We start from the raw sequence: 24,911 nt of genomic DNA on the forward strand, positions 1-24,911 counted from the left end.
TTGTATGTATGTTTCCGAGGTTCCATCTGGAACATGGTACGGTATAAATAAATAAATTCCATCTGTTGGTATCCCTTTCCTTTTTTTAAGGCCCAATTCAAATATCAACAACTGCTTGAAATCTTCTATACCTAACCACTCCCATTAGGAACAATCTCTTCGTCATCTAGTGAAACCCAGATCATTTTGCATGTACCACCTTTGTGGCACTCACCAAAGCCTGCCTTATTCAGTTATTTCGACCTATGTTTCCTCTCCTCCCCTTACAATGTAAACTTCTGGAAGACTAGAGTAATATATGAGTCGTATTTTAATCTCACCCAATGCCTAGCACAGTACCTTTCATACGACAGGCATGCAGTAACGTTTTTGAAAGAGTGAAAATACCCAAGTCACCGTGGAAAATACCCAAGTCACACCTGAGCAGTGTGTCCAGCCTCCTATACCTTGCAAAATAGCCAAGAGTAGACAGGTTTGAGCTTTGATTGGTTAAACAATCCAAAGGGAGGAGAAATAAAACAAGCAAAATAGCATGAATCATCCATACACTGGATCATTAGAAAAAGGGAGAATATGTTATAATTGAGTTAAATTATTTAGAGGCAATGGCTAGGCTGAGTAACATTTCTAGGTGACCTTAATTAGTACTGGGGGAAAGAAAACGCAGCTAGGGAATATTAAAATAGAAGGAGAAATAGCTGACACTGTCTAGACAGTCCCAGCTGAAATAGAGATGTGGCAATCATCCAGCTAATAGAGTCAAGTGCAAATAATCAAACTGGAAGTAACAGGCCTTGAAAATCTACCTTGTGTTTGGTCATCAGAAAATTGCCAAATATTTGCTTTATTAAGGAGTTTGAGAGTTTGCTCGGAGAGGAAATAAAAATTCTTCTGAAATGTTAAGATCAGTAAATACCATCCATCTGTTCCCTCAAGGCAAAGCAGAAGACACCACAATCTGTTTCAGATTTTTTTTCTTCTTCTCTCAACTTCTTCATGTTAAACAATTAGAAAAATATTAAGTCTGGTCTCCTATTCCATAACCCTCACAGGCATTTCTCAAATGTCCTCCTTAGGCAGAAAATGACTGATACCATATTGTGCATGGATAACATCGGGACATAAATCCCACTGAAGCTGGGCTACTTGGATTGAGATGTTAATTCATGGGCAGTCTGGCAGATTGTGGATGAGATGCCAATCTGTAAAGCAATTAGTTCCAGGAAATAACTGCTCAGAGCGTATGTGTGAAATCTCTGATGCCACTGGTGTGCTGTAGCTGGCTGACTACAGAGGTGTTAATGATTTCTAAAAGCTGGCTGCAAGTTCGGGTACATGCATCCATGGATTGCATGCCCAAATGCTTCACCTCTTTGGAAAATGGAGCTCACAATTTATATTTCTGAACGACGTTAAGTCCTTCTGCAGTGATTCATCACATCTTGCTTGGTTCAAGATTCACTTGAGGGTGTCAGAGAAACATTTTCTCAACGTGCATCACAAATCAATGCTTGAGGGACAATTTGATTCCCTCTGGGCCTCCTGAGTCTTGCTGGAATATTTTCCTCTCTAGTTTCAGTCAACTGAAAACATCAGTTATAGCTATGGTTGTGAGGTCACCATCTACCGGGTTTTCCATTTAGAAATACTATAGGTTTTAGTCTCTACATCTTTCATTAAATGATGCCATATCCTTGATATCCTTGTTCATTTTTATTTCCCAAATGTTGTTTACATAGGCATTCCAGGACTTCAACATGGGAGGTTTGATTTTAGGAAGATAAAAATGCACTGTAGTTCAATCAATGGCTTGGGTTCAGGGGTGGGACTGATGCCAATGATTAAACTACCAAGTATTTTTATCTTCCTAAAATCAAACCTCCCATGCTGAAGTCCCAGATTCAGTCCTAGAAGCAAAACTGGGAATGTGTAGAAAGAGCATAAAATCTGAAGTCAGAATACCTGGCTTTGTTACTGCCTGGTAAAACCACTTAACTCCTCTGAGCCTCAGCTTTTTCATCTGTAAAGATAGGATAATGGTACCTTCCCTTCCTATATCAGGCTTGATATAGCGTACCGTAAAATGCAAAGCCTGATGATGGTGGTGCTAGCGATTTTTAGTTTTGAGGCAAAACTAGCTAATGCTATGATTCTTCATTTACGCCTCTCACAATGAGAAGAGAAAAAGTTTAGGAATATTAACTTTTATTCTAGTATTTGTAGAGCTTATTGACATATTCTGATGTGATGTAAATACTTAGCTGTTTTATTATCATCAGTCTTTGTGCTCTGATCAATGCTAACTCTTGTTGATATAATTTTCTATTACTCTCATCCTTTACCTTTCTAGTTCATAAAATTGGCTATTTATTCTTGTGTGATCATCCAAATGAGAGAAAGGTAGTAGAAGAAATTTTGTAACAAACATGCGAAAATGTTGGTCCTACTAAACTTGAGCTGCATGACTTTGGAAACATCACTTAATCTCTCTGAGGCTCAGTTTTCTTAACTGTAAAATGGTAAATCGCAGGGTATGGATGAAATGAAATAATTAATGTAAAAGTATTTTGCAAACCATATAATGTAATCCTTAACATGAACATTTTATATTGATCATTCATCTTAGACAACAGTTTACTGATGTTAGATGGTCTTTGAAGATCATTTTGAGCCATAACATTCCATACTTCTTTCAAAATTCAGAGACTGCCCCTATAACCATAGGATACCAGAGGAACTTAGCTCTGCAGAAATGAGGGATGGGAAGAGTATTGCTGCTTGGGGACTTGGGGGCTAGGCAACCAGTTCAGCTCAGTCAGGGGTGAGGGGGGAACTGAAGATGGAGATCTGTTGGTTCCTCAGGCCAAGAAAGTTCAGATAACCCCGAGTTAGAAGCATGGATGTGGTCAACTGGACGTGAATGTCCAAAATGATGACGCCACCTAAGCTGGGCAAGCTGGACACTGTAGCCACGTAGGCTGGGGAAGCTGCTTGGCTATGGCTGTGTTCTCTAGGCCACACTGACAGGAAAGCTACGAGGCTGCACTGAAGGACACGGAGTCTAACTCCTGCTACTGCAGATGACTTATCACAAGGCACAGTGATTTCTGAAACTCCAGCCACAGGAAAATCATCAGCCCCTCAGGTGGTAACTGGGAGCCTGTCATACTTCTAGTGTTTCTTAGTTCTAAAAATTCACAATTTATGAGATTATATGTGTCCATCCCTCAGGGTTTTATAGACTATGACTGTGTGTCTTCCTAATTATCTCCATTTTGAAACAAATGGCTAGTCCTTGTACCTAGGGCTGCCTCTCTTTTGGATCTACTCCAACTCCTTTCTAGCTTTTATGTACAGTGAACAGAACGAAACAGTATTCTATACAGGAATATGAGGAGAGGATATCTTCTCCTTTGATTTAAATTTCCATCTTGATCATATGCAAATTTTGGCCAGTATTTGGTCTACAGGGGTAATTTAAGTCAATGTCTTTAGTAGACAAATTGATAAATACAATTTCTTTCCCCAAAGCTTAGAGCTCCAACATCTTATAAATCCATTTCGGCCTATTTTCTGCTAAATGCATTGCTCTGCAGGAAACATGGAAATTCACTTAGTTTTATGACCATTAAATAGGTTTTTCAAATCTTCCTGAATTATCTAATAAATGTGAGGCTATCCTTACCAGAGTAGCAATTTTCCTGGAAAGCAATCAGAGCATTCTGTGGGGTCTGGGGAATAATCTGAACTATTTTTCTAGAAGAAAGGGGGCATCTGGGTGGTCTATGGCTCTGGACCATAGGAATCAGGGGAATGGTTTCCCTTCAAGATCCAGCATTTCTCTGGAGATGCTGAGGCCATTTATCTTAGATACAAAGTCCTATGTATCATCCCTCAGAAAGCAAGTCAGTTGCATGAATCAGTTTCCTTTGTTCTAAATACTTGAAAATAATTTTCAGTCAATGTCCGTGACATTACCTCTCCTCAGAGCTTCAGTTTAATATAGTTGTGGTGTAACTGCACATAAGGTTGTGAAGGCCAAATCTAAACCTTTAATCTCTGAGCTCTAGCGACAGAGCTGTATCGTAACACATGGTGGCCTCTCCCTTTCTCTCCCCATTGATGGCACTTCAGTTAAGGGGTCTCTTTCTTTCTCTTTCTTTCTCTTTCTTTCTTTTCTTTTCCTTCCTTCCTTCCTTCCCGCCCTCCCTCCTCCCTTTCTCTCTCTCTTTCTCTTTCCCTTTCTTTTTTTCTTCCTTCCTTTCTTTTCTTTTTCTTTCTCTCTCTCTCTCTCTCTCTCTTTCTTTCAGTATATTCAAAAAAGAAACTCTCAAGCTAGTGTCTAAATTTAGCCCAAGTGATCAGTACTGACATCTAAATTAAGTCCCTCTTTCCAAGCGTCAACAGCTTCCAAGTCAATATTTCCTGCTCCACCAACTTCCATCAAACGCGAATGCTTTGTCGGAAACTGGACCAGACGACCCCTAAAGGAAGAGGCACACTAACAAGGAGAACAAGCTTGTCTAATGAGGCGCGGTGGCTTAATGGAGCAGTGGTCCCTCGGCACCTCCAAGGGCCGCAGTCCTTCGTGCTTTTCCTAAAGGCTGACCCCCAGCAATCCAGTGCCGTTTTGAACTACAGTCCCCCTGTGTGTCATCCTTGCCGTGGTGGAGAGAAGGAGAAGGAATGTTCTCACTCCTGCAGAAGAATTCTTTTTTGTCCTCCAATTCATGAAACACTGAACAGGAACGTACACAGATATTCGTCAGGCCTGATGATCCATATATAGATAATCTACTTTCCCACTCGACAAACTACCTATCCTGTACAGAATGGATACTTGGAGGATGAAAACTCATTTCATTTCCATTTTCATCTCAGCCAAGAAGAACATAATTAGGAAGTTGGCTCTACTATGAATGCTGTAGCAAAAATAAATAAAATAAAAAACCAGGAACAAAAGCAAAATTATATATTTCATTTCCAAGTCAATTAGGAATATGTCTCCTGTTATCTGGTTTATTGAGAAGACGTGAACAAACAGTAGAGGAGAACTCCCACGGCCTGCTGAGCCCACTGCTTGGTCGGCCAGGTGTAGGCCATGCCTGCCCATCTTCTCAGACATGGCGCTGTGGAGGCCAGGGAAAGTCCGGACCTCATTCTGCTGGAGAGCTTCTGTCTATTTCTCCTGGAACTCCAGGGTGGGAGTGGGGTCCAGCAGAGGCAAATTGTAGGACCTTGTATTTCAGAGGCTTGGGCTCAAGTTTCAGCTAAGTAGTCAATAGGCCCTGGAAGCACTCACCCTACGGTACCTCAGTTTCCTCATTTGTAAACTAAACGTCCACCACTTTCTCTCATGGGCCTGCTCTCCTAAACTGAGATCACAAACGAGAAAGTACTTCTCATATGAAAAGAAAGTACTATCATTACTGCCAAGAGATTCAGAATTTGAATACTCATCACTGCTCTGGGCCTGCTAGGATTTCTACCACGTCCCCACGAGTAACAAGTCTCACCAGACATTCAGGTGTGACCCCAGTGTAATTAAACAGAAAACAACCTGGACGGCAGTGCTGTATCTGGCTTTGCCTGGGGCTTAGTGATGTTACCTGTGCTCAAGATTGATCTTTAGCACAGAATGTGTGGACTCTGAGTACTCTTTGGAAAAGAAGGGGAGCAGAGAAGATCATTTTTCACATTACAATAAATAATATATAATTAAAACATAGGCATTAGCAAGGAATACCCTGAATAAAAGGGACCGAGCAATAATTAAATAAAATATGATGTTTTTGTTCCCTGTGCTAAATTAATAGACAAATCTAAAAGCTCTAGCAGTCACTGAACATAAGAAAAAACATTTAAAAGAGGAAGATGTGTCTCTGCTTCGGATGTTTTGGGTGGGGCTCCCCCTAGAGGAAGCAGGGGACAGGGCTGCTTGGGAGAGTCTGGAGCACAAGGAGGAAACACGGAAGTGCTATGAGCTCTGCCCTGCAGGGAAGCCCGCCTGCACCCGTGGAGGGTGAAGGTGAGGTCTTTCCTCAGTGTGACCTGTCTGGTGACCTTTCTAAGCTTTGGTGACTTCCTCTGAAAGGAGAGTATTGGTTGTGAGGATGAATGGTTGTGAGGATTGATCAAGAGATAGGTATAAAAGGCACACAACACTCAATAAATGGAACTATAATTATATTTGTATTTCTTCAATCCCACTTTGTCTAAATAGGAAATCCCCAATAATTATGCTAAAAATTCCCACTTAGTCTGTTCATAATATAAATATGTAGTATTTTTTAAATGTGTCATTGGTCATTGTGTGTATGTTCCTAGAGATCCCTAGGAATGGCACAGGGATGTCCTTTAGAAAGATAGCTAGTATCATGTCTCATACAGGTAAGTACTCTTTTCTTTTTAAAATTGGCTTTAATGTGACTAGAACGTTTTCTTATAAGAACCGCACACACATTGAAAAGAATGATGGGAACTGAAGGATGGCTACCCCTTATTGATTCTCAAGTATATGTCAGGTCCTGTACTAGGCACACAAATTAATCAAGCTGGCTCTAAAGCCTGAATATGTTTATTGATACAGGCTTTGCATTTCCTCTGAACTCTGGGCAGGGCTGAGGATAGAAAGGAAGAGAATCGATTCAGTGACTGAGGGCAACTTGGAACAGCACTGAGGTGCTCTCCTTAGATTGTTATATGTCAGAGAAATAATGCACTTGTAGTTTGAGCCATTGTACCATTAGATCTATTTGTTAGAGTCAGTAGATAGCAGCCTAGCTTTCAGAAACGAATACAACCACTCCTTAACTTACCTATTTCCTAATTCTGGCTATACCGGTGGCTCTGTATGCCTTACCCCGTTCCAGGAGCAGGCCCAGGCCAGACTCAGCCACTGGGAAGCCCAGGCTGCAGGAGGAGGGTCAGGCTCACCTGTCTGACCTCTGCCTGGAGGTGCCGCAGTTGGAGACACTGCTCGAGCCGCTCATGGGTCTGCTCTGCGTTGAGCTCCAACTCGTGCTGCTTCTCCTGGAGAAACTCCAATAGCTCTTGCACCTGGGCTGCCAGATCAATGTCTTTTTCACAGATTAACTCAATTCCTGATTTAAACAAAATGTAAACCATTAAAAACCAGGTAGTACCGTAAAGACTACATTTCCTTCTATATGCACATGAAAGCTGGAATCTGGAAACAGCCATCACCAGCACCCTCCCAACCTCTGCATATCCCTCAGTGAAACTGGATAGATCACCAGAACGGGTCTTTGTTTGGGATGCTCGAACCATGCTTTCTCTTTTGGATTAACTGATCCTTTGTCAGGAAACAACTCTTCAACAGATGATCAGCTCCTTATCAACTGGAGTCAAAGAGGTGGTCCTCTGGATTCCATCCCAGACAAGGCCACATACAGCAGTCCCTGCTGGGCAGTTCGCCTACACCCAGAATATTCACAACCGAGCCTCTGGATCACATTGGGAAATACAAAACAAAGCCCCAGAGACCCTGTCTCAGGAACTTCTGCCAAAGGCACCCTCTCTTTTAGCTGGTCAGATGCCATTTACCATTGGATGCTAAGTCCATTCTGAAGAGAATAGTTGGCCAGTGGTGATTTTCTTAGCCAACTACTTAGGTCCCCTAAAAAAGCAACTCAGAAGTTCATCACTGCCGCCACCAACACACCTGCCTGACACAGTGGGGGCATATAAGGAAAGTCCGCACACGCTAAAGGAAATTCTTTTCTAGAAGCAAAAATAGTGCTTTATATAAGAACAATATGGGAGAGTGGGAAATTTTTTTCTGGTGTTACACGGTAATAATTTCAGTATCTTTTCAGGTTTATTTTTTCTGTCAGTTTCATAATTCCAAGGCCCAGCTCCTGAAATATCTGTGGGAGACAGAGAAGAGAACGACTTGTTCTTTTAGCAGTCAACTCCCTCCAGTTACTGTCTGCAATTACCAAGGGGATGAGGTAGAGCATCTCCTTGACTGAAATAAAAAAACAAGAAGAAATACAAAATTTCTACCTTTGCAGCACTAGGCAACATGGGATGACCCTTGGCCTCCATGTTTACTTTTTAAAATGTAATTTAAGATCCACCTGCAGAAGTGGATCCCTGTTTCCAGCCACGACGCAGATTTTCTTCCAGCTCGTTTTCACCCTGCATGCATCTCTGGTGTTTGGTATGCTGGGCCTGGGCAAAGTATCTCTCTGTGGGAAGCTCATGGCTTACACAGGCCACATCACACGCAAATGGGCTTCTTAGCCTGGTGCTCCATCAAAGGGACCAGCCACCTGCTTAGAGAATCATCCAGAACAGGCTCCCTGCCTGCCCTGAGACTCTAGCCCTTCATTCTCATCTATCTTGCTTGATATATATTTTTTTTAATGTGAGATGAACACAGGAAATAAAATAGGTGAAGATGGTGTAATCAGGCTAAGAACGATTGTTTTATATCCACTTTTCTTCCCTTCCTCCAGATCCACATTCCTTCACCCCAGAGTAGCTTGCATTTTGGAAGAACACAGGCCTTTTCTTTCCTTTTATGACACAAGTACAATTATTTGTGGCCCATTATTTTTACGTATATCTGTTTCCTCCAGACTGATGTTCACTCTTGATTAATTCAGTAAACATTAATATTGAGAATCTGCTATGGCGAGACATAACCACTCTGCTGGATACTGGGAACGTAAAGAGAAGAAAGGAGGAGCCCTACCCCCATGCTGCTAGCGAAGCTACGGGAACACAAATCATCCCAACAGAATTCAGAATGCGCTAGAATACCAGTAGAGTATACGATAGTCATCAGGCTTTACTGAACTTCTGCCACGCTTGTGTTTCTCCCACTGCATCCTCACGATGACTCCATATGGTTAGGATTCCTATAACTGCCGTTCTTCTGAGGAAGGTGAAGCTTAGAGAGATCGGGTTACATGCTCAAGGACACCCAGGTAGCGAGAGGTGCGGCCGGGATCCCAACAAAGGGAATCTCTCTCGCTCCTGGCTGTACCCTTAACCTCTACGTGCAAGGAGAAGAGTGATCCTCACAACCTCATTTTTTTAAGTTAATTAATTTATCGCTGTGTTGGGTCTTCGTTGCTGTGCACGGGCTTTCTCTAGTTGCGGTGAGCAGGGGCTACTCTGTTGCGGTGCACGTGCTTCTCATTGTGATGGCTTCTCTTGTTGTGGAGCACGGGCTCTAAGCGCCGGCTTCAGTAGCTGTGGCTGGAAGGCTCAGTAGTTGTGGCTCACAGGCTTAGTTGCTCTGCGGCATGTGGGATCTTCCCGGACCAGGGCTCGAACCTGTGCCTCCTGCACTGGCAGGCGGACTCTTAACCACTGTGCCACCAGGGAAGCCCCCCACGACCTAATTTAAGACTTCATTTAAATGCTGGGTCTGGGTACTTTCCAGGCACAGTAAATTTGAAGCACCATTGCCACAGACTCCATAGAGTTTTCACTTAAAAACCTTGCATAAAGAGAGAACTTGACGCTTTAAACCACAAAAGCAACGTATGCACAGGATACCCAGCTCCTGTCTTATTCCTAAGGTCATGGGTAACAGTCACATGGTTGGTGACATTAGGGTGAAGACCTGGGCCATAACCAATGGGGGCAGTGAGGCTGAATCATGGCAAGTGAGAACTGGAGGGGACTTTAGGAATGAAGGCCTGCCTGCCACACTGGACAAAAGAAGAAACTAAGGTCTACAGAGAAAGAACAGGGACTTCCAAAGTCAAAGTGCTTGTTGGTGGTGCAGCTGGACCTTGAATTCAGCCAGTGGGTTTACTCCACCTCGACTCTTTCCAGCAAACCCTGCCACTTGCCAACTTGAGGCCCAGTAGATAACCCTAAACAATGAGCAAGTAAAGAAACTGTTCCTTTTGCCAACTATTGCTAAGGTTGACGATTTAAACAAGGCTTTTGCTTTGGTTAGGGTTGTTGGCATATCAGGCAGATTTAGCAGGACCTGGCTGAATGTTTCAAACTTCATACCAAAAAATAAGTGTAAGGAAATGCCCTACTTCTCCTATAAAAATCCAATAAAAATCATTTACTCCTATAAAAATCAAAGCATAAGCCCTAATTATTTTAGCCTGGAGGGCTAAATAGCAACCAAATTCTTAATTTTGCTAATTGTCCTTTTTCTGAGACAACAGTTTATTCTACCTCTAGTTCAAATATAGTTCATTAGACAGACAAGGTAGGTGCCCAACCCATTTATTGCCTCAGTCCTGTGTCTCTGAAGTACTGCCTTCCTTGGCCACCTAGGTCCTCGGTAAGGCCCACTCTCGGTCCACCTCCAACCTCCACCCCTGGACCCCGGCTCTGGCGTGTTGCTGCCCTCCCTTCCTCCAAGCCAGAGATGAGGTTGACGCCTCCTCTGCAGGACAGGCACACGGCAGCAGACAGAGAGAGCTTCCCTGAGAGCCTTGAGGCCTCATGGGCTATGCCAGACTGAACAGCCAGCTGTTCCCCCTGTTCCCAGCAGGGGAACAGCCAGTCCCAGCAGGGGAACAGCCAGTCCCAGCAGAGACTGAAGAGGCCAGTCAGGCTCTTTGGACAAAGCTCATTCCGAGAACAGGATATGTGGGGGTGGGCAGCCCATCTGCTTGGGGTGTTTTCACCCACTCAGCCCTCATGGTTAAGGTGGCTGCCAAGCACAGCCAGTCTTCAGGGACTGCCAGCTCCCGGCAGTCTTTCCGTTACCAAGGATACCTGGCTCTTGGACAGAGGTGCACTTGCCCAAGGTCACGCCAGCATCCTGCTCCTATGTGCCACAGGTTTTCAGGCAGATGAGGCGCTCCACCTGCCAGACACGTCCATACTGAGGGATGAAGGGATGGGGGATGAGCATCCCTGCAGAGTTTCTCTGCACAGCCTCTCTTCTAGGTACTATGTCTGCGTTCTCTCATGGTTCCGCATCTTAGTTGGAGAGCGGTCTATGGCGAGCATCGTGAGGACAAGTTGTAGGGTGAAACCCTGAGTCCAGACAAGGTTCTCAGTCACAGTTTGCCCCTTCCCTAATAAGGCCTTGAAAAGGTACAGCTGTGGCCAAGAACCCTGCTTCTCAAACTTTAACATGCACATGACTTACCTGAAGATTTTGTTAAAATGCAGATTCAGATTCGCAAGTCTGGGATTCTGCCTTTCTAATCAGCTCTAGAGTGATGCTGCCAGCTGCTGGTTCAGGGCCCACACTTAGAGTAGGTCCTGATCAGTGGTCCTACATTAGTGCATCAGAATCACCTAGAGGGCTTACTGAAACAGATTGTTGGGCCTCACCCCCAAGAGATTCTGACGTGGCAGGTTCTCGGGATGGGCCCTTGAACTTGCATTTCTAACAAGTTCTCGGGTAATGCGGACGCTGCTGAGCTGGGACCACATTTGGAAGTCGTTGTCCTGGGGCACGTCATAGATATCAGCTGCTGTGATTTAACCATCAAGATGAAAAGCAGTGGTTCTCAGCCCTGGCTGCCCAGTGGTATCACCTGAGGAGCTTTTGCCGATGCCCAAGTCCCATTCAGGGGTGTTAGATCACAGCATCTGGGCATCGTCATTTTAAAAATAGTCCCCAGATAGACTATGATGTGAATGAAGGGGCTTCTTGGAGCTGTGTGGAGCGTGGGCTGCACCCTGTAAACAGGCCTGGCTCTCATAGGCAGTTGCAGCCTGTTCACAACAAATGAAAATTCAAGGAAAGATTATACTGACCAAAGTAGATAGAATTTACTAGATTGTCTCTCCTCTGGTTAGAAGTGAAGTTCCTTTGAATGCTGCTATGTCCTCTATCAGGTCATTAAGAGACACACAGTACCCTAAAGTCAAGCCTGCCTGACAATCTCATGATTTAAACATCCTTCACAATCAGCAGGGACATGGACAGACCATGTTTTAAAGAGTTGATGGCTTGAGGCCCTATCTGCTTCTTCCTGGAGGACCCGGGTGGGTGGCAGTGTGGAGACCTGGGTTCCGGCACTTCACTGGTGTGAGTCCAGATCAGTGACTTCCTCTTTCTGGACTAGTTGGACGAGGGGACAGCTATGGCTCTCTCCGGTTCTAACATCAAAGGCTGTTCTAGAAAGTGGCAGGTGTAACATTAAGTGTTTGTGGACTTGTTGGATAAACAGTGAATAGGGCTTCCCTGGTGGCGCAGTGGTTGGGAGTCCGCCTGCCGATGCAGGGGACACGGGTTCGTGCCCCGGTCCGGGAGGATCCCGCATGCCGCAGAGCGGCTGGGCCCGTGAGCCATGGCCGCTGAGCCTGCGCGTGCGGGCCTGTGCTCCGCAATGGGAGAGGCCACAGCAGTGAGAGGCCTGCGTACCACAAAAAAAAAAAAACAAAAAAAAAAACAGTGAATAAATCCTGAGCAGGAAAAGAAGTCAAGCCTGGGTAACTTGGCCATGTGTTTTTTGAGAAGTTATAAAATTTATATGACCTCGCCATAAACTTTATCAGTACTTCTTACACTCAAGCACAGACAGTTTTAAGAAAAATGAGGACAGAGAGGCCTGGACTGGAATGAGGAGCCGGCTCTGGCGGTGGAGGACAGGGCAGGAGAGTGTGTGCAGGGCACAGGGGTGGGACAGCAGCATCCGTACGTACATCTGAATACAATTCTCAAGGATGCCTGACAGCATTTGCAGCCCACCTGGTTTATTTCTCCAGACCACCATGTTTTTGGATCTGTGCTAATTTCCATCATTGGTTTTTCCCCTTCTCCCCACAGCACCAGGAGAACCTGGCCCTATTCCTATTTTTATCATAGCCTAACTGGGCAACCTCAGACAAACAATTTCAGCTCTCATGCTTCCGTTTCTTTTTCATTAACATAGGGTCAAAAACCTCTGTTCCTTGTACCTGTGGGAAGAGAATGAGTGAGTGGAGCGGAAGGGCTTGTTGGAGTCAAGCTGCTGTCCTTGTCTTCATCATCTCCCCACCAGAAGCAGGAGCACGGGACAGGTCGCCTACCTGAGGCCTGGACCTCCATGATGTATTGGTGCAGATCCTGGCCCTGCTGGATGACCTCGAAGGTCATGTTGTTCATGGCTAGCTTCCGCTCTGTGTGGCGCTGCAGCCGCTGCTCCGCCAGCGTCAGATCCTCCGTGTTGAAGTCATTCATCTGCCGAAGCAAGTCCTCATTCCAGGCATCTAGCTCTGCCGTCACCTGTGAGGGAACCACCATCAGTGCAGGCTCACTGGTCCACAAGAGCCTTATTAACTAACCCAAGCTTCACATCTGTCTCTACTTTGCATCTCTTTTTTGACTCCTAGACTACATTTAAGCAGTGGTGCCATGCACCCACGTACGCATGCCTTTAAAAGTGTTCTCCCTGTGTTTCAATGTCTACAGCAGCAGCAAACACTTACATGATGGATTATGGTTTAGAAAGGTTTTCACGCTTCATCTCATCCTACTCCCACAGTAACCTGGAGAGGCAGGCAGGGTGGACATCCCAGGTCCATCTCACAGAAGAGAAGCTGACGCTCACTCACACAGATGGAATGCTTTGCCCAGAGTTCACCCTGCTCATGAGGGGCACGACCTGAGGACAATACTCAGTTCTTCTCCTGACTGCAAAGACTTTGTCCACCATACCACAGCCGTTGTTGTAAAGATCTCAGTATTGGAGAGGGCCTCAGAAATTAAGTACTGAGTCTAACTCTTTTCAAGAACCAGAAACAGGGGGCTGGAGAATCCCGGTAAATGGCCCGAGGTTACACAATTGGTTAGACCCCAAACCCAGGGGCCCTGATCTGGTTCCCATGTTCTGTTGTACAGTATTCTCTCTGCTACAATGGCTGATACCAGGAAGTGGTAACAAAACGAGGTATAAATGTATAACTTACCTCTAGAAATCCAAGCAGGTTAAACTCTATTGAGGCATGAATGAGTCTAATGAAGACTGAACATGTAGTGAAGGAAAACCTTGCCCTAGTATGACTTTGCTAATTGGTTATTGCTCTGCACCTTCACTCCCGTGATGTGCCCTCGTTTACTCGCAAATATGTGCCTGCAAATGGAGACTGAATCCTATTCTTCCTTTACAATCGTTGCTGTCATCCACATAGTAAGAACTCAGAAGTATTGAATTGGATAATTTCCACCTGATACGTGAATCAAATAAAACCTTTTCTAAAATGGTTTTCAGGTCTGTTATTGCATGCTAGCCCTGTGGTAGCCCTGTGACGGCAATGGCACAGGTGCTGTCACCCTCTTTTCTGGGAAGAGGCAATGGAAGCCTCACCCCAGATCACACAGTTGCAGTATGGCCCAGGCAGCCTAAACACACGGCCCAGAGCCCAGCTTAGTGATTTCATCATGCTGGGTCTCATCCCAGCTGACATGTGGCATAACCTTCCCAATTACCAAACACTGCTGTCCAGGAGCATCAGGGGACAAAGAGAAGGAAAGATGCAGCTGAGAGATGGTGATGTTCCATGCTGTGCTGGGGCCATAAAGGCTGGGATGGGAAAGGCAAGCAGTCCCTTGTGAGGGGCTGCCATCCCGGGCACAGGATTCCACTCTTTGTCTAACAGTAAGACTTTCCTCCACTGAAAGTACACTTTCTCTCTTTGAAGCAGAAATGGGGAACTGTAAAAATATTACCTTCAGTGTCATGGGTTCTCACCTCATGCTGCCACCTCAACTAAGGGATCCACTGAGCTCAGCCCGAAAACCTAGTATCTACTTATTGTGGGGAGCCCTTGGGGATCCGGGAACCAGCAGGTTGGTAGGCAAACAGGTTTTTGTTATATCCTGTCTTTTTTTTTTTTTTTAGATTTTTTTTTTGATGTGGACCATTTTTAAAGTCTTTATTGAATTTGTTACATTATTGCTTCTGTTTTATGTTTTGGTTTTTTGGCCGCGAGGCATGTGGGATCTTAGCTCCCCGACCAGGGATCGAACCCACACCCCCTGCATTGGAAGGCGAGGTCTTAACCACTGGACAGCCAGGGAAGTCCCTATATCCCATCTTTGAAAAGCACTTCATTCTCTAACTAGAGAAAGGAGTTAAACTGAGAAAAATAAGATAATTTATAAGAGATAATTTATAGAATGAATAGGCCTTTGTAGACTAGGCCTATAGCTACGTTTTTCCTTCCTGCATTTAAAAAAATTGAAGTACAATTTACATATAATAAGATACATAAATTTTAAGCATTCAGTTCTATGAGTTTTGACAAGTTTAGTTACTGGTGTAGCCATCACCAAAAACAAAATATAGGACCTTTCCATCACCCTAGGGAGTCATCCTTTCCAGTCAGTTCCTGCCCCTGCCCCACTTCAGGTGCCATTTTCTGATTTCTATCCTCACAGATTCTTAGATTCCATACAAATGAAATCATACAGTATGGACTCTTTCATGTCTAGCTTCTGTGTTCAACACACTGTATTTAAGATTTATCTGTATTGTATCAGTTCATTCCTTGCTACTGCTGAGTTCCACGGTATAGAGATTCCGTGATTTGTATATCTATCCTCTAGCTGGTGAACCCCTGGGTTGTTTTCAGTGTTTGGCTATTATGAATAAGGCGGATGTGAAAGTTCTTGCACAAGTCTTACTGTGGACACTGGTTTTCATTTCTCTTGAGGGTCACTTAGGAGTGCAGTTGTAGGGTCATAGGGTAAGTGTACGTTTAACATTCCCAAGAGGAATTTCGCATTCCCTGTGAAAGTTCTAGATGCTCACCATCATTTCGTATGATCAGTCTATTTAATTTTAGCCAAGCTAGTGGGTGTGAAGTGGTATCTTATTATGGTTTGAGCTTGTATTTCCCTGGTGACTCATGGTGGTGAGACAGTTTCATATGCTTATTGACCGTTGGTATCTACTTTTAGAAAGTGTTGAGTTTTTTGCTCATTTTTCAAAAGCTAGGTTATCTTTTGACTATAGATTTGTAAGAGTTCTTAATATATGCTGGATATAACTCATTTATCAGATAATATATGGAAAATAGACCAAACAAAATTTTTAGTCCATTTCCCTGTCTACAAGCTTAAGGAAAATAAAAATAAGAAAACAAGCACGAGAGGAAGAGTCTGCCTTTTCTTTACATTTTAGTTTTTGTTTTTTTTAATGAAACTGAGTCTATAAAGAAGCTGTTTGCTGCAGGAAGATCCCAGAGGGGTCCCAAGGTCTGAGTCTGTGGAGCAGAAAGGCAAGTGTCGAGGGTCCTGGTTAGGGCAGAGCAAAGGTGAGGTGCTTTGGTTGGGGACAGTGAGGCTCAGAGGTCTGGTATCTTGGGAATCTGAATCTAAAGCAAATGTGAAGTATGCCTAGGATTCTCTATCTGGTGTTTCTATATTCCTGCCTTCCCCTCCTCCACCCGTGCCTCCCAATACCATTGAGCTGAAGGACCCAAGTCTGTCATGAAGCCTGAAGAATGAGAATTTCAAGGAGCTTCGCAATGCAACAGCCTGCCTTCCAAGTCTCGCTCCCTGGGTCTACACACAGTCATGTCTGACTCTCTTCCCAAATCCCCAAGAACTGATGCCAAGAGCCTGGAAATAGTCTGATTTATGAATTTCGAATGTTGGCTGGAGTTTAAATATTTTCTTTCCTGAGTATTTTCTGTTTCCTCAAGGAATATTCTGTCATTGGCTTCCCTCTCTCCACCTTCTTTCTGGGGCACAAGGTTGGCATTATAGCAGGGGCTCTTTTTTTTTTTTTAAAGAAAAAAATTAGTTTTCAAACCTGAAGCTTGCTTTACAGCTAATGAACAAACCTAGCTTTCTGGTCCCAATCTCATGCTCTTCTGTTATGTGAACCAGGCATCTGGTTTACTCCCTGATCCTGAGAAGTAGCTCTGCCCTCTCCAATCACCTTCTCTGGTCCAGCAGCCCTGAGACATCCTTGTCCCTCCTCCCAGTCTGTTCAAGTCCTCACTGCCCTTCAAAGTCACCCCTCTGTCATGAAGAGCTTCACGACACCCCCAAAACCTGACGTTTTTCTCCGGCTTATCTCATAACATGGGACATGGGCTAATTTGCTAATACAGAGACAAAGCCATGAAAAGAAAAACCTGTCTGGGGATTGATCTGGTGATCTAACTCCATTTGGAAAAGAAACCTGGAAGAATTTGTACTAGGCAGAAACTAGGGCCTGAACCAAATGAGTGAAAGATGGAATAGAAAGTACCCACAGGGCATTCAGCTTTCAATCCACCTATTTTGCTTTCTCCTTCCACTCCATTAGCTCCATCTCGGCTCCTGGCTCACTCAGCTCCTCTCTGGGCTCCAGTGGCCTCTCTCTGCCTCACTCTTCTGAATTAATTGGCATGTGAGGATATGAGAGATACATTGGCAGTGTTTCTATTCTAACAATTATCTACTCTAGAGCCACAGCCACAAGGAAAATCCGAGAAGGAGGTGAACAGGAATTTAGAAAGGATAAGAGGCAGTGGGAAATGGGAAGACACTTCAAAAAGCTTTCCTACCAGATGAGATTCACTGAACCCAGTATTCTGCGGTCAAAAACTGACCCAAGGGACTTGGTTTAGCAGTAGCCTTGGGCTCTGTTCTCAGAAAGCCCTCTTCACTGGCTCCTCCCATTTTCTGGGTCCTTCCCAGGAGTTATGTGTAGAGAATGCTTTCTCCACTCACCCCCAAGTGTACCTGCCTGAAACAGAACTCACCTGTCCCTCTCTTCCCACTTCCTATGGTCTATTCCCATCACCTTAGCTCTTTATTATCAGCTGCAAAGTTGGAAATTTCACTGTGTAGTCCTTTTCTTCTGATCATTTTTAGATGCTGGTGATCATGATGAAGATGATGATCGTGGTTAAAAGAAGATTCTACCCTGAATTGTGCATTTACTATGGGATAGACAGTGTTAAGCACTTGATTTTCTTTTATTTCATCCTCATAGCAACTCTAGGAGGAAATGAAGGCACATAGAAGTCAGATCATTTGCCTCATGGTCTCAGAGCTGGTGGTGGCAGAGCTCAGCATTCAACTACAAAGTCCAGGGCTCTTAACCACGGTGTCATATCAACGGAGCTGGTCCAAGATCTAACTTCAGGAGATAGATTTCTTTTTATTTTTCTCACTTCAGAGAAGTGCCTGTTTAACCTTTCCCCTGTTTTCTTCTCTAAAAAAACCCCACAAACTCCTGATAACTCCATTTTCTTCACTTCACATGAACCTTTGAAATTAATCATGTGCTTCGAACAGATCAATAAACTGTGTTTGTGGCCTTATATAATGCCAGGAATAATTTACCCATTCAAAAAAAAAACCGCATAGCTTTCCCCCAGTAGGATATTTTTGTTGAAGAGGTGGTAAATTGAAAAAATTTGGTGCTTTGTGACCACCTAGAGGGGTGGGATAGGGAGGGTGGGAGACACAAGAGGGAGGAGATATGGGGATGTATGTATACATATAGCTGATTCACTTTGTTATACAACAGAAACTAACACACCATTGTAAAGCAATTATACTCCAATAAAGATGTTAAAAAAAAATTGACACTGAGTATTTATACTCAGTATAAAGGTCACGTTAACCTGTCTAGAATTCTCTGGTTTCCCAGGGGCCTTTGCCATGAACAGGGGACACATCTGCAATCCGGCATTGGGGTGTGAACACTGGGACAAACGCTGTGGCAAAGAGAAGTGTAACCTGCCCTCTGCATGGGCATGTTCTCTGTATGGCAAGCGCAAATGCCTGCGGCTCTCACAGCAGTTACGTGAACACTCAGGGATCACCTAACAGGACTGGGTAACAAATTCAGAGAGAAACAATGGGGGAGAATAAGATGGAATGTTTGCTTAAAATCTGGATGCAAATACATATACATATGTATATGTATGGACAGCATGTTAGTATCGGGTTGGCCAAAAGATTCGTTCGAGTTCTTCCATAACATCTTATGGAAGAACCCGAACAAACTTTTGGCCAACCCAATATATATTATTTAGGTATTTTATTAACAATAACAATGCTGACTACAATGTATTAAAGTATTTATTAAGTGCTAGGAACTTTGCTAAAAATGTTCTATGTGTTAACTCATTAAATCCTTAATAACCCTACGGGGACTGGGAATTATTATTCTCACACCTATTTCTCAGATGAGGAAACCAAATGAGTAGCTTGTCTAAAAATCACACAATTAGTAAAGCTGGTGAAACAGGTTTCAAACCCAGGCACTCTAACTCAAAATACTGCATACTCAACGACTGCACTATACTGCCTCTCAGCAAAGGGTGTGTGTGTCCGTGTGTATCAACACTGCATATGTTATGTACATTAAGGTCCAGTCCCATGCCAACTAACAGTGGCGAGGAAGGATCCAAGGCATTTCATTGTGGTAAGATGCTCTGAAATACATGAGCTGTCAATTGCAAATGAACATCTTTCTGTTCTAAATATAAGGTCATTATTTGTATTAAAACGAGAAGAGCGAAAGCTAAATATTCTCCACTGACCTACAAGTGCTGGCTGATAGGGAAAGACATATTGCAGCTAAAGAGACAGTCTCACTGCACGGGAAGGGCTATTTTATCTATAATGGGTATGTACATTGATATGCATTACCACTGTGAAACTAAAATAAACTAAATTACCATAGTCATTTGTTCTTCTTGTCTAGTCTAGTGTTGTTTTCTTTCTGTTAATCAATTTATAAAATGATGAGGATTAGTGAATTCTAATACAGATTATTTTAAAAGTATATCATAGAATTTCCCTCTGTTTTAGAAATATATATAACCTGTCTAAAGAGTTAAAATATTTCTTTATGTAGCTATAAGAAAACTTTTGAGGATACTGCAAGAGTTTTCTGGAAAAGCAGAAGGACTTAGCAGTAAAGATATCCACTCGGTTGATTTTTGGCAAAAAAATGTAAGAACATATTGCAACACTGTAACTGATGAGTTCCAATGTTCGGTCACCTAATTTCTATTCCAATTGGATAATTTGGATAATGGAACACAATTTTTATGACCAAGTTCATGTTCTTTATTTCATTATCATCATGATTAAAACTGAGACCTTTTATAATCATGACTGATCTTGAGTCTTTATTTTACCCATATCTTTGCCTCTTAATCAGTTTGAGACTTGTAGGACTCTATTCTGTTTTCAAAAAAATCTCTCCTCTGTTGAAGAGCTCCTCTGATGTATATTGTTCGATTCTAAAGCTGATCAATGCTTGAGTGTCAGAATGGGTTTTCTCCCGTGAAAGCTAAACACCCAGTGCTGGAGCTTACATCGTTTCCTTCTACTGAGTTCCCTGTTATCTTTACCAGAAAGGAGAAGCAGCATTTGAACCTTGATAATGTCACCTGACTTCAGGTCCACAGCCCCTTACCCACCCCATTACAGAATGATCTGAAAGCTTCCATCAGGGATCTTTGATAATTTGCCAAAAACAAGTGACATGCCGGAATACTAAAGCTGTGTAAATAATCCTTTTTTTTTTTTTTTGTCAAAGGAAGATGTTAGGGGAAACTCCCAATGATCCTGAAACCAATTTGACAAAAGTCTAGAAGAAACTATCAAATAAATATTTTGTGAGAATTTTGGTTTACTGTATTGTATTTATTCTGCATTTCCTTTGCAAATGACTTGGGGTACATTTAGAAAATGCTGTAGGAATCCCAAGGGAACCCACAAAAGTTGATCTCAAACATCTCATTTTCTTTCTTGATATAGTTACTAAGTTGGTGCATTTAAGCCATGTTACAAACATGGAGAACAGCAAGGCTTTGCAGAGTCTCACACTGTATCTATGGAGGAAAGGGCTATGAAATTGGACTAGAAGATGATGTGGCGCTTTGAAGGAATGACTGTGCAGGCTGACGGCTGTGTCACCAAAGGAAAACTTCCAGTGAAGCACTGCAGAGCCCTGCCTGACCTGGTCAATATTTCAAATTGTTGAAATACTGATAGCAATAATAAATTAAATTTATTTTGATAGGCTGAAGAACTGGGCCTAAAAAAAATAAAATAAAATAAAAGAGTAAAATTTGAGAGGAAAAATACATAAAAAGCTTTCATTTGAGTTAAAAAAAAAAAAGTCAGTGTATTGGAAGCACATATCTTGAAAAGACAACCAAGGGCTTTTAAGGGAGCACAAGCCTCAACAAGGCAGAAAAGGCCCCTATCTCCTGGGCTGTGCTGGGAGAGCGCCAGGGTCCTGGACACATAGCTCCCAAGGGGTGTGTGCAAGCCAGCGTGGCTAACTACAGTCCAGCCAGCAGGGGGCAACCAGGAGAGGCACAATGTGTGCCCAGAAAGCAGCGAGTACATCGGAGCTATGTCCCACAGAAAAGGGCTGACAATAAAGAGAAGTAGTTATGGAAGTTTTAGAGTCAGAGGGGACTGCAGAAATAACTTACATAATCTCAACACTTTTCAGATAAAGGAAAAGAGGTCTGTGATGAACATCTTCAAATATTTTTAAGGCTGCCAAATAAAAGGAAGCAGATTTGTTCTGTTTTTCAGAGAACAGAACCAGGACCAAAGGGTAGAAGGGTGGAGATCTTGGTTCAACACACTAATGAGATCTTGAGCTCCCTCCTCTCCCCAACCCTGCTTCTGGGCTCTGGAGATATTCTGGTAGAGGCTAGATGGCATCCTTCAGAGATGCCAAATCCTAGCCACCAACTTTTACCTGTCCTCCAGGTGTCATCTCATTGGGCAACCTTCCAAGTGCAGTCTGAGAAAGCTAAGCATTCCTGTCTCAGTGTTCTCATCAAGCTGTAAGCTTCTCTCTGTCATAGAATGATCACATTACAGGATGGTTCTATTTCTATGGTTCTCCCCAACTAGCCCGCTGATGGCAGGGATTGTTTTATCCTCAATGCCCAACACAATTTTTGGTACACAGTAGGTGCTCACTAAATGTTTATCAAATTGTATTGACAGTAGGTGCTCATTAAATGTTTATCAAGTATAAAACGTGAAAGGCCTCTGCATACAACCAATTGCAGAGTTGAGACCACCAGTGCAAATTACAATCAGCTTTATCTCCTCTAGGCAGAATTTTCCTCCTTGAAGGCCATTTTCCTCAGCCTCAGCCTGGCCCCAACTTGTCCTAATGTGAACCCCATGGATTTATAGTTTGCTATTCCATTCCTTACCTGGGTTAATGATGCAGATTAATTTTCAGGTACATTGAGAAAACTTTGGTTTTAATTATAGAGTCAGAAATTTAAAAGAAAGATCATAACTGTGGCCTATTTTTTAGTCCCTTGTATAGAGTATCTTTCTTGGTGTCATTCCTAGTACTCTCCAACATGGGTATGCTCACCCCAGGGGATACCCGAGATTATCCATTGATAACAGAGAGAAATATTCTCTGTATATAAATAAGCATATGTATGTGCATATATATTATATGCACACATATTTGATCAAATCAATAAAAAAAGATATGACGTTTCCCTGGACTTTCATAGGGTACTGACACCAGAGTCTCACTCGGAACACATGGCAGGTGATGTGGTGGGCAGGGCACCTCAGGGACGGTGGAAGGACCACAATGCAGAGGGGCGGACCAGCTCATTTGTTCAGTTGCTTTCAGCATATTTCAAAGTATTGCTGTTTTCATGTGCCTAGTTAAATGGACTTTTCTATTATCTAGTTTTAACTAAACTACCCCTCACAAAAAGACGTGGCTTAACACGGTTCCTCAAAGAAACTACAGTTTGAAGATAATACTAAACATGAAAGCACAAGAGAACTTTGAACTCTTTGGCAGCCACATGATGGGGTAAAGAAACAATGACAATCTAATCAGGTCTGTCAAGAAACCAGAAGCAAAAAATAATGGAAAATTATCAAGAAGACTATTTGAAATATGGAAATACAACTTCTAATGAAAGAGTCCAACTTCACCCGAAAGGCACAGTGAATTTTGAGATCATTAGTGATAGTAAAACACATATATAATTTATAAATTAATATGGATGCATATATAGGGGGTTGCAAGTTCAAAAATATTTTATTGAGAGAGTGTCTAATCTCAAGAGTTTGGAGACCACTGTCCTGTCCCTGCTTCTAAAAATATTTTTTTATTTCTTTCTGATTAATTGTAGAAAAGGTGAAATGCACGGAGTTCTCAAAAACAAGAAGAAATTATCCATATTCTTACCACCACAAAATAAACATTATTTGCATTTGGTGAAGTGTCTCTTCCATTACAACTGCTTCCTATAACTTATCTTTCATAGGAGGCTGAACTTACAGGGAAAAAACTTCAAAGAGCATCATGCTCTGCTATGGGTCACTTCCTCTAGTCTCCAGGGAGTCTAAGAAGGAGTGTCAGGAATGCAGCTGCAGTCCTGGTTTCTGAACATTTGCCTAATACATCTGGGATAAGTTTCACTCTCAGTGGGCGTACCCCCTGACCCTGTCCCAGGTATACTCTGGAAGCCATATAATTAAGTAAAACGAGACTGGTGCCGCAACTCATGTGTTACCTTAATTTTAAAATTAATTAGCCCGTGCCAGCCATCAGTGACATGGTTAAGGAGTCACACTTAGATTACCCAAATGTCAGGGGAGCAGGTCAGCTCTGGTTTTCAGTAATCCCTAGGAATTCCGAGTATGTCCATCAAATGCCTTCCTTTAGGAAAGGAAACCATAGCTGTAGGTCCTGCAGTGACAGCCTCTGCCCTGGCTTATATCAGCTCCAGCGTGGCTCTCATTACAGAAACCACCCTCAGTTTCACACTCTGAATCTTCTCTAGAAGTTTGCCCTTCATCCTCACAGTGAAACCCTAGCTGGTATTTGAAATAATCTCATCACCCTCAAAAATAACTTCTGACGATCTGACTTGAAGGAGAAATTTTCCATAGGTTTGGCAGGATTTCCAGTTCTGTCTAAGATGAAAGGCAGCATTTCCCTAAGGTTTGGGCCACACCCGAAATGGGGAACAAGACGCCCTCTAAAACCTGGGTGCAGAACTAAATTTTTATCACCCTCATTTTTAACTCCCTCATTTGGTCTGTTTATTATGTTTCTCTCTCTCATTTTATTAGACCCTCATACTACTTCCCTACTTCTGGTTTGCTGCATACCAAGCTGTCCAAGTTGTTGTCAGGGTGGGAGGGGAAACATTTATACAAACAAAGGCTGAGAAACACAAATCCTACAGTTTAAATATCAAACTCTTCTACTGCAACATTTAAATAGGATCCAATTTTAAAGTATTTGATTTACAATCAACATTGTTTTAAAAAAAAAGAATATCTTTTTACATATGCTTTGGATTGGAAATGGATTTTCCCAGAATTACTGCAGGCAAACACACCGGAGTGATGCCCCTGGCTGATGTCAGGGGTATAGTTCAAGTGGCAAAGTGAAGCTAACTGACCCGTTCTGGAAATAAACCAGCAACCCAGACCTCAAAACCACAGCCATTTCATCAAATAAAGCTTAAACATCCAAACCCTCAGGTTATTTCCTCCCCCTTAAGCATTTTTTGATGTAGGCCTGGAATGACAGGAGAGTAGATCAAGAATACAACAGTCAAATCCCCACACCTGCTAACATAATTCTCCCATGGATATATTCACTCTCGGTGGGTGAAGACCATGGGAAGGCCTGCAGCCAACACTGCTGCAACCAAACATTACCTGTTTATTTCGGTGAGTCTCACTCCCAACTACCAAAGAATAATAACTCACGCCCCCTCTTTCCTTTATTACCTTTGTCACCCCACTTTCATTCCTTTCTGCATACCAACGTCTCTAATTTTCCACTGGCATTTTCATTGTTCCTTCAATACATGTTTTAATACTGTCTGCCACCTGAAGTCCCTTTGAGTGTAGATTCAAGATAAATTATGAATAAGAAATATAAATAAATTTACTTGAAGCTATGGAATGAGTTGGAAGGATAATCGAGATCTAAATTTAAAGACTTATCTTTTCCTTTGTTTCAGAAACT

The 24,911-nt window shown here is 42.9% G+C and overlaps 1 protein-coding gene across 16 annotated transcripts in view; it reads right to left on the bottom strand.

Annotated features, from left to right (window-relative positions):
• KALRN (kalirin RhoGEF kinase) overlaps positions 1-24,911 on the bottom strand; it is a 653,035-nt gene that overhangs the window by 274,062 nt on the left and 354,062 nt on the right. For all 16 annotated transcript variants that reach the window (XM_049710431.1, XM_049710430.1, XM_049710429.1 and 13 more), the window contains exons 14-15: positions 12,979-13,174; positions 6,937-7,103 (exon numbers count right to left, since the gene is read on the bottom strand). In XM_049710431.1, the coding sequence (XP_049566388.1) occupies positions 6,937-7,103; positions 12,979-13,174 (363 nt within the window). The remainder of the gene's footprint in view (positions 1-6,936; positions 7,104-12,978; positions 13,175-24,911) is intronic.

Source organism: Orcinus orca, chromosome 5 (genome assembly GCF_937001465.1).
Source record: "Orcinus orca chromosome 5, mOrcOrc1.1, whole genome shotgun sequence".
In the NCBI taxonomy this organism is placed as follows: domain Eukaryota; kingdom Metazoa; phylum Chordata; class Mammalia; order Artiodactyla; family Delphinidae; genus Orcinus; species Orcinus orca.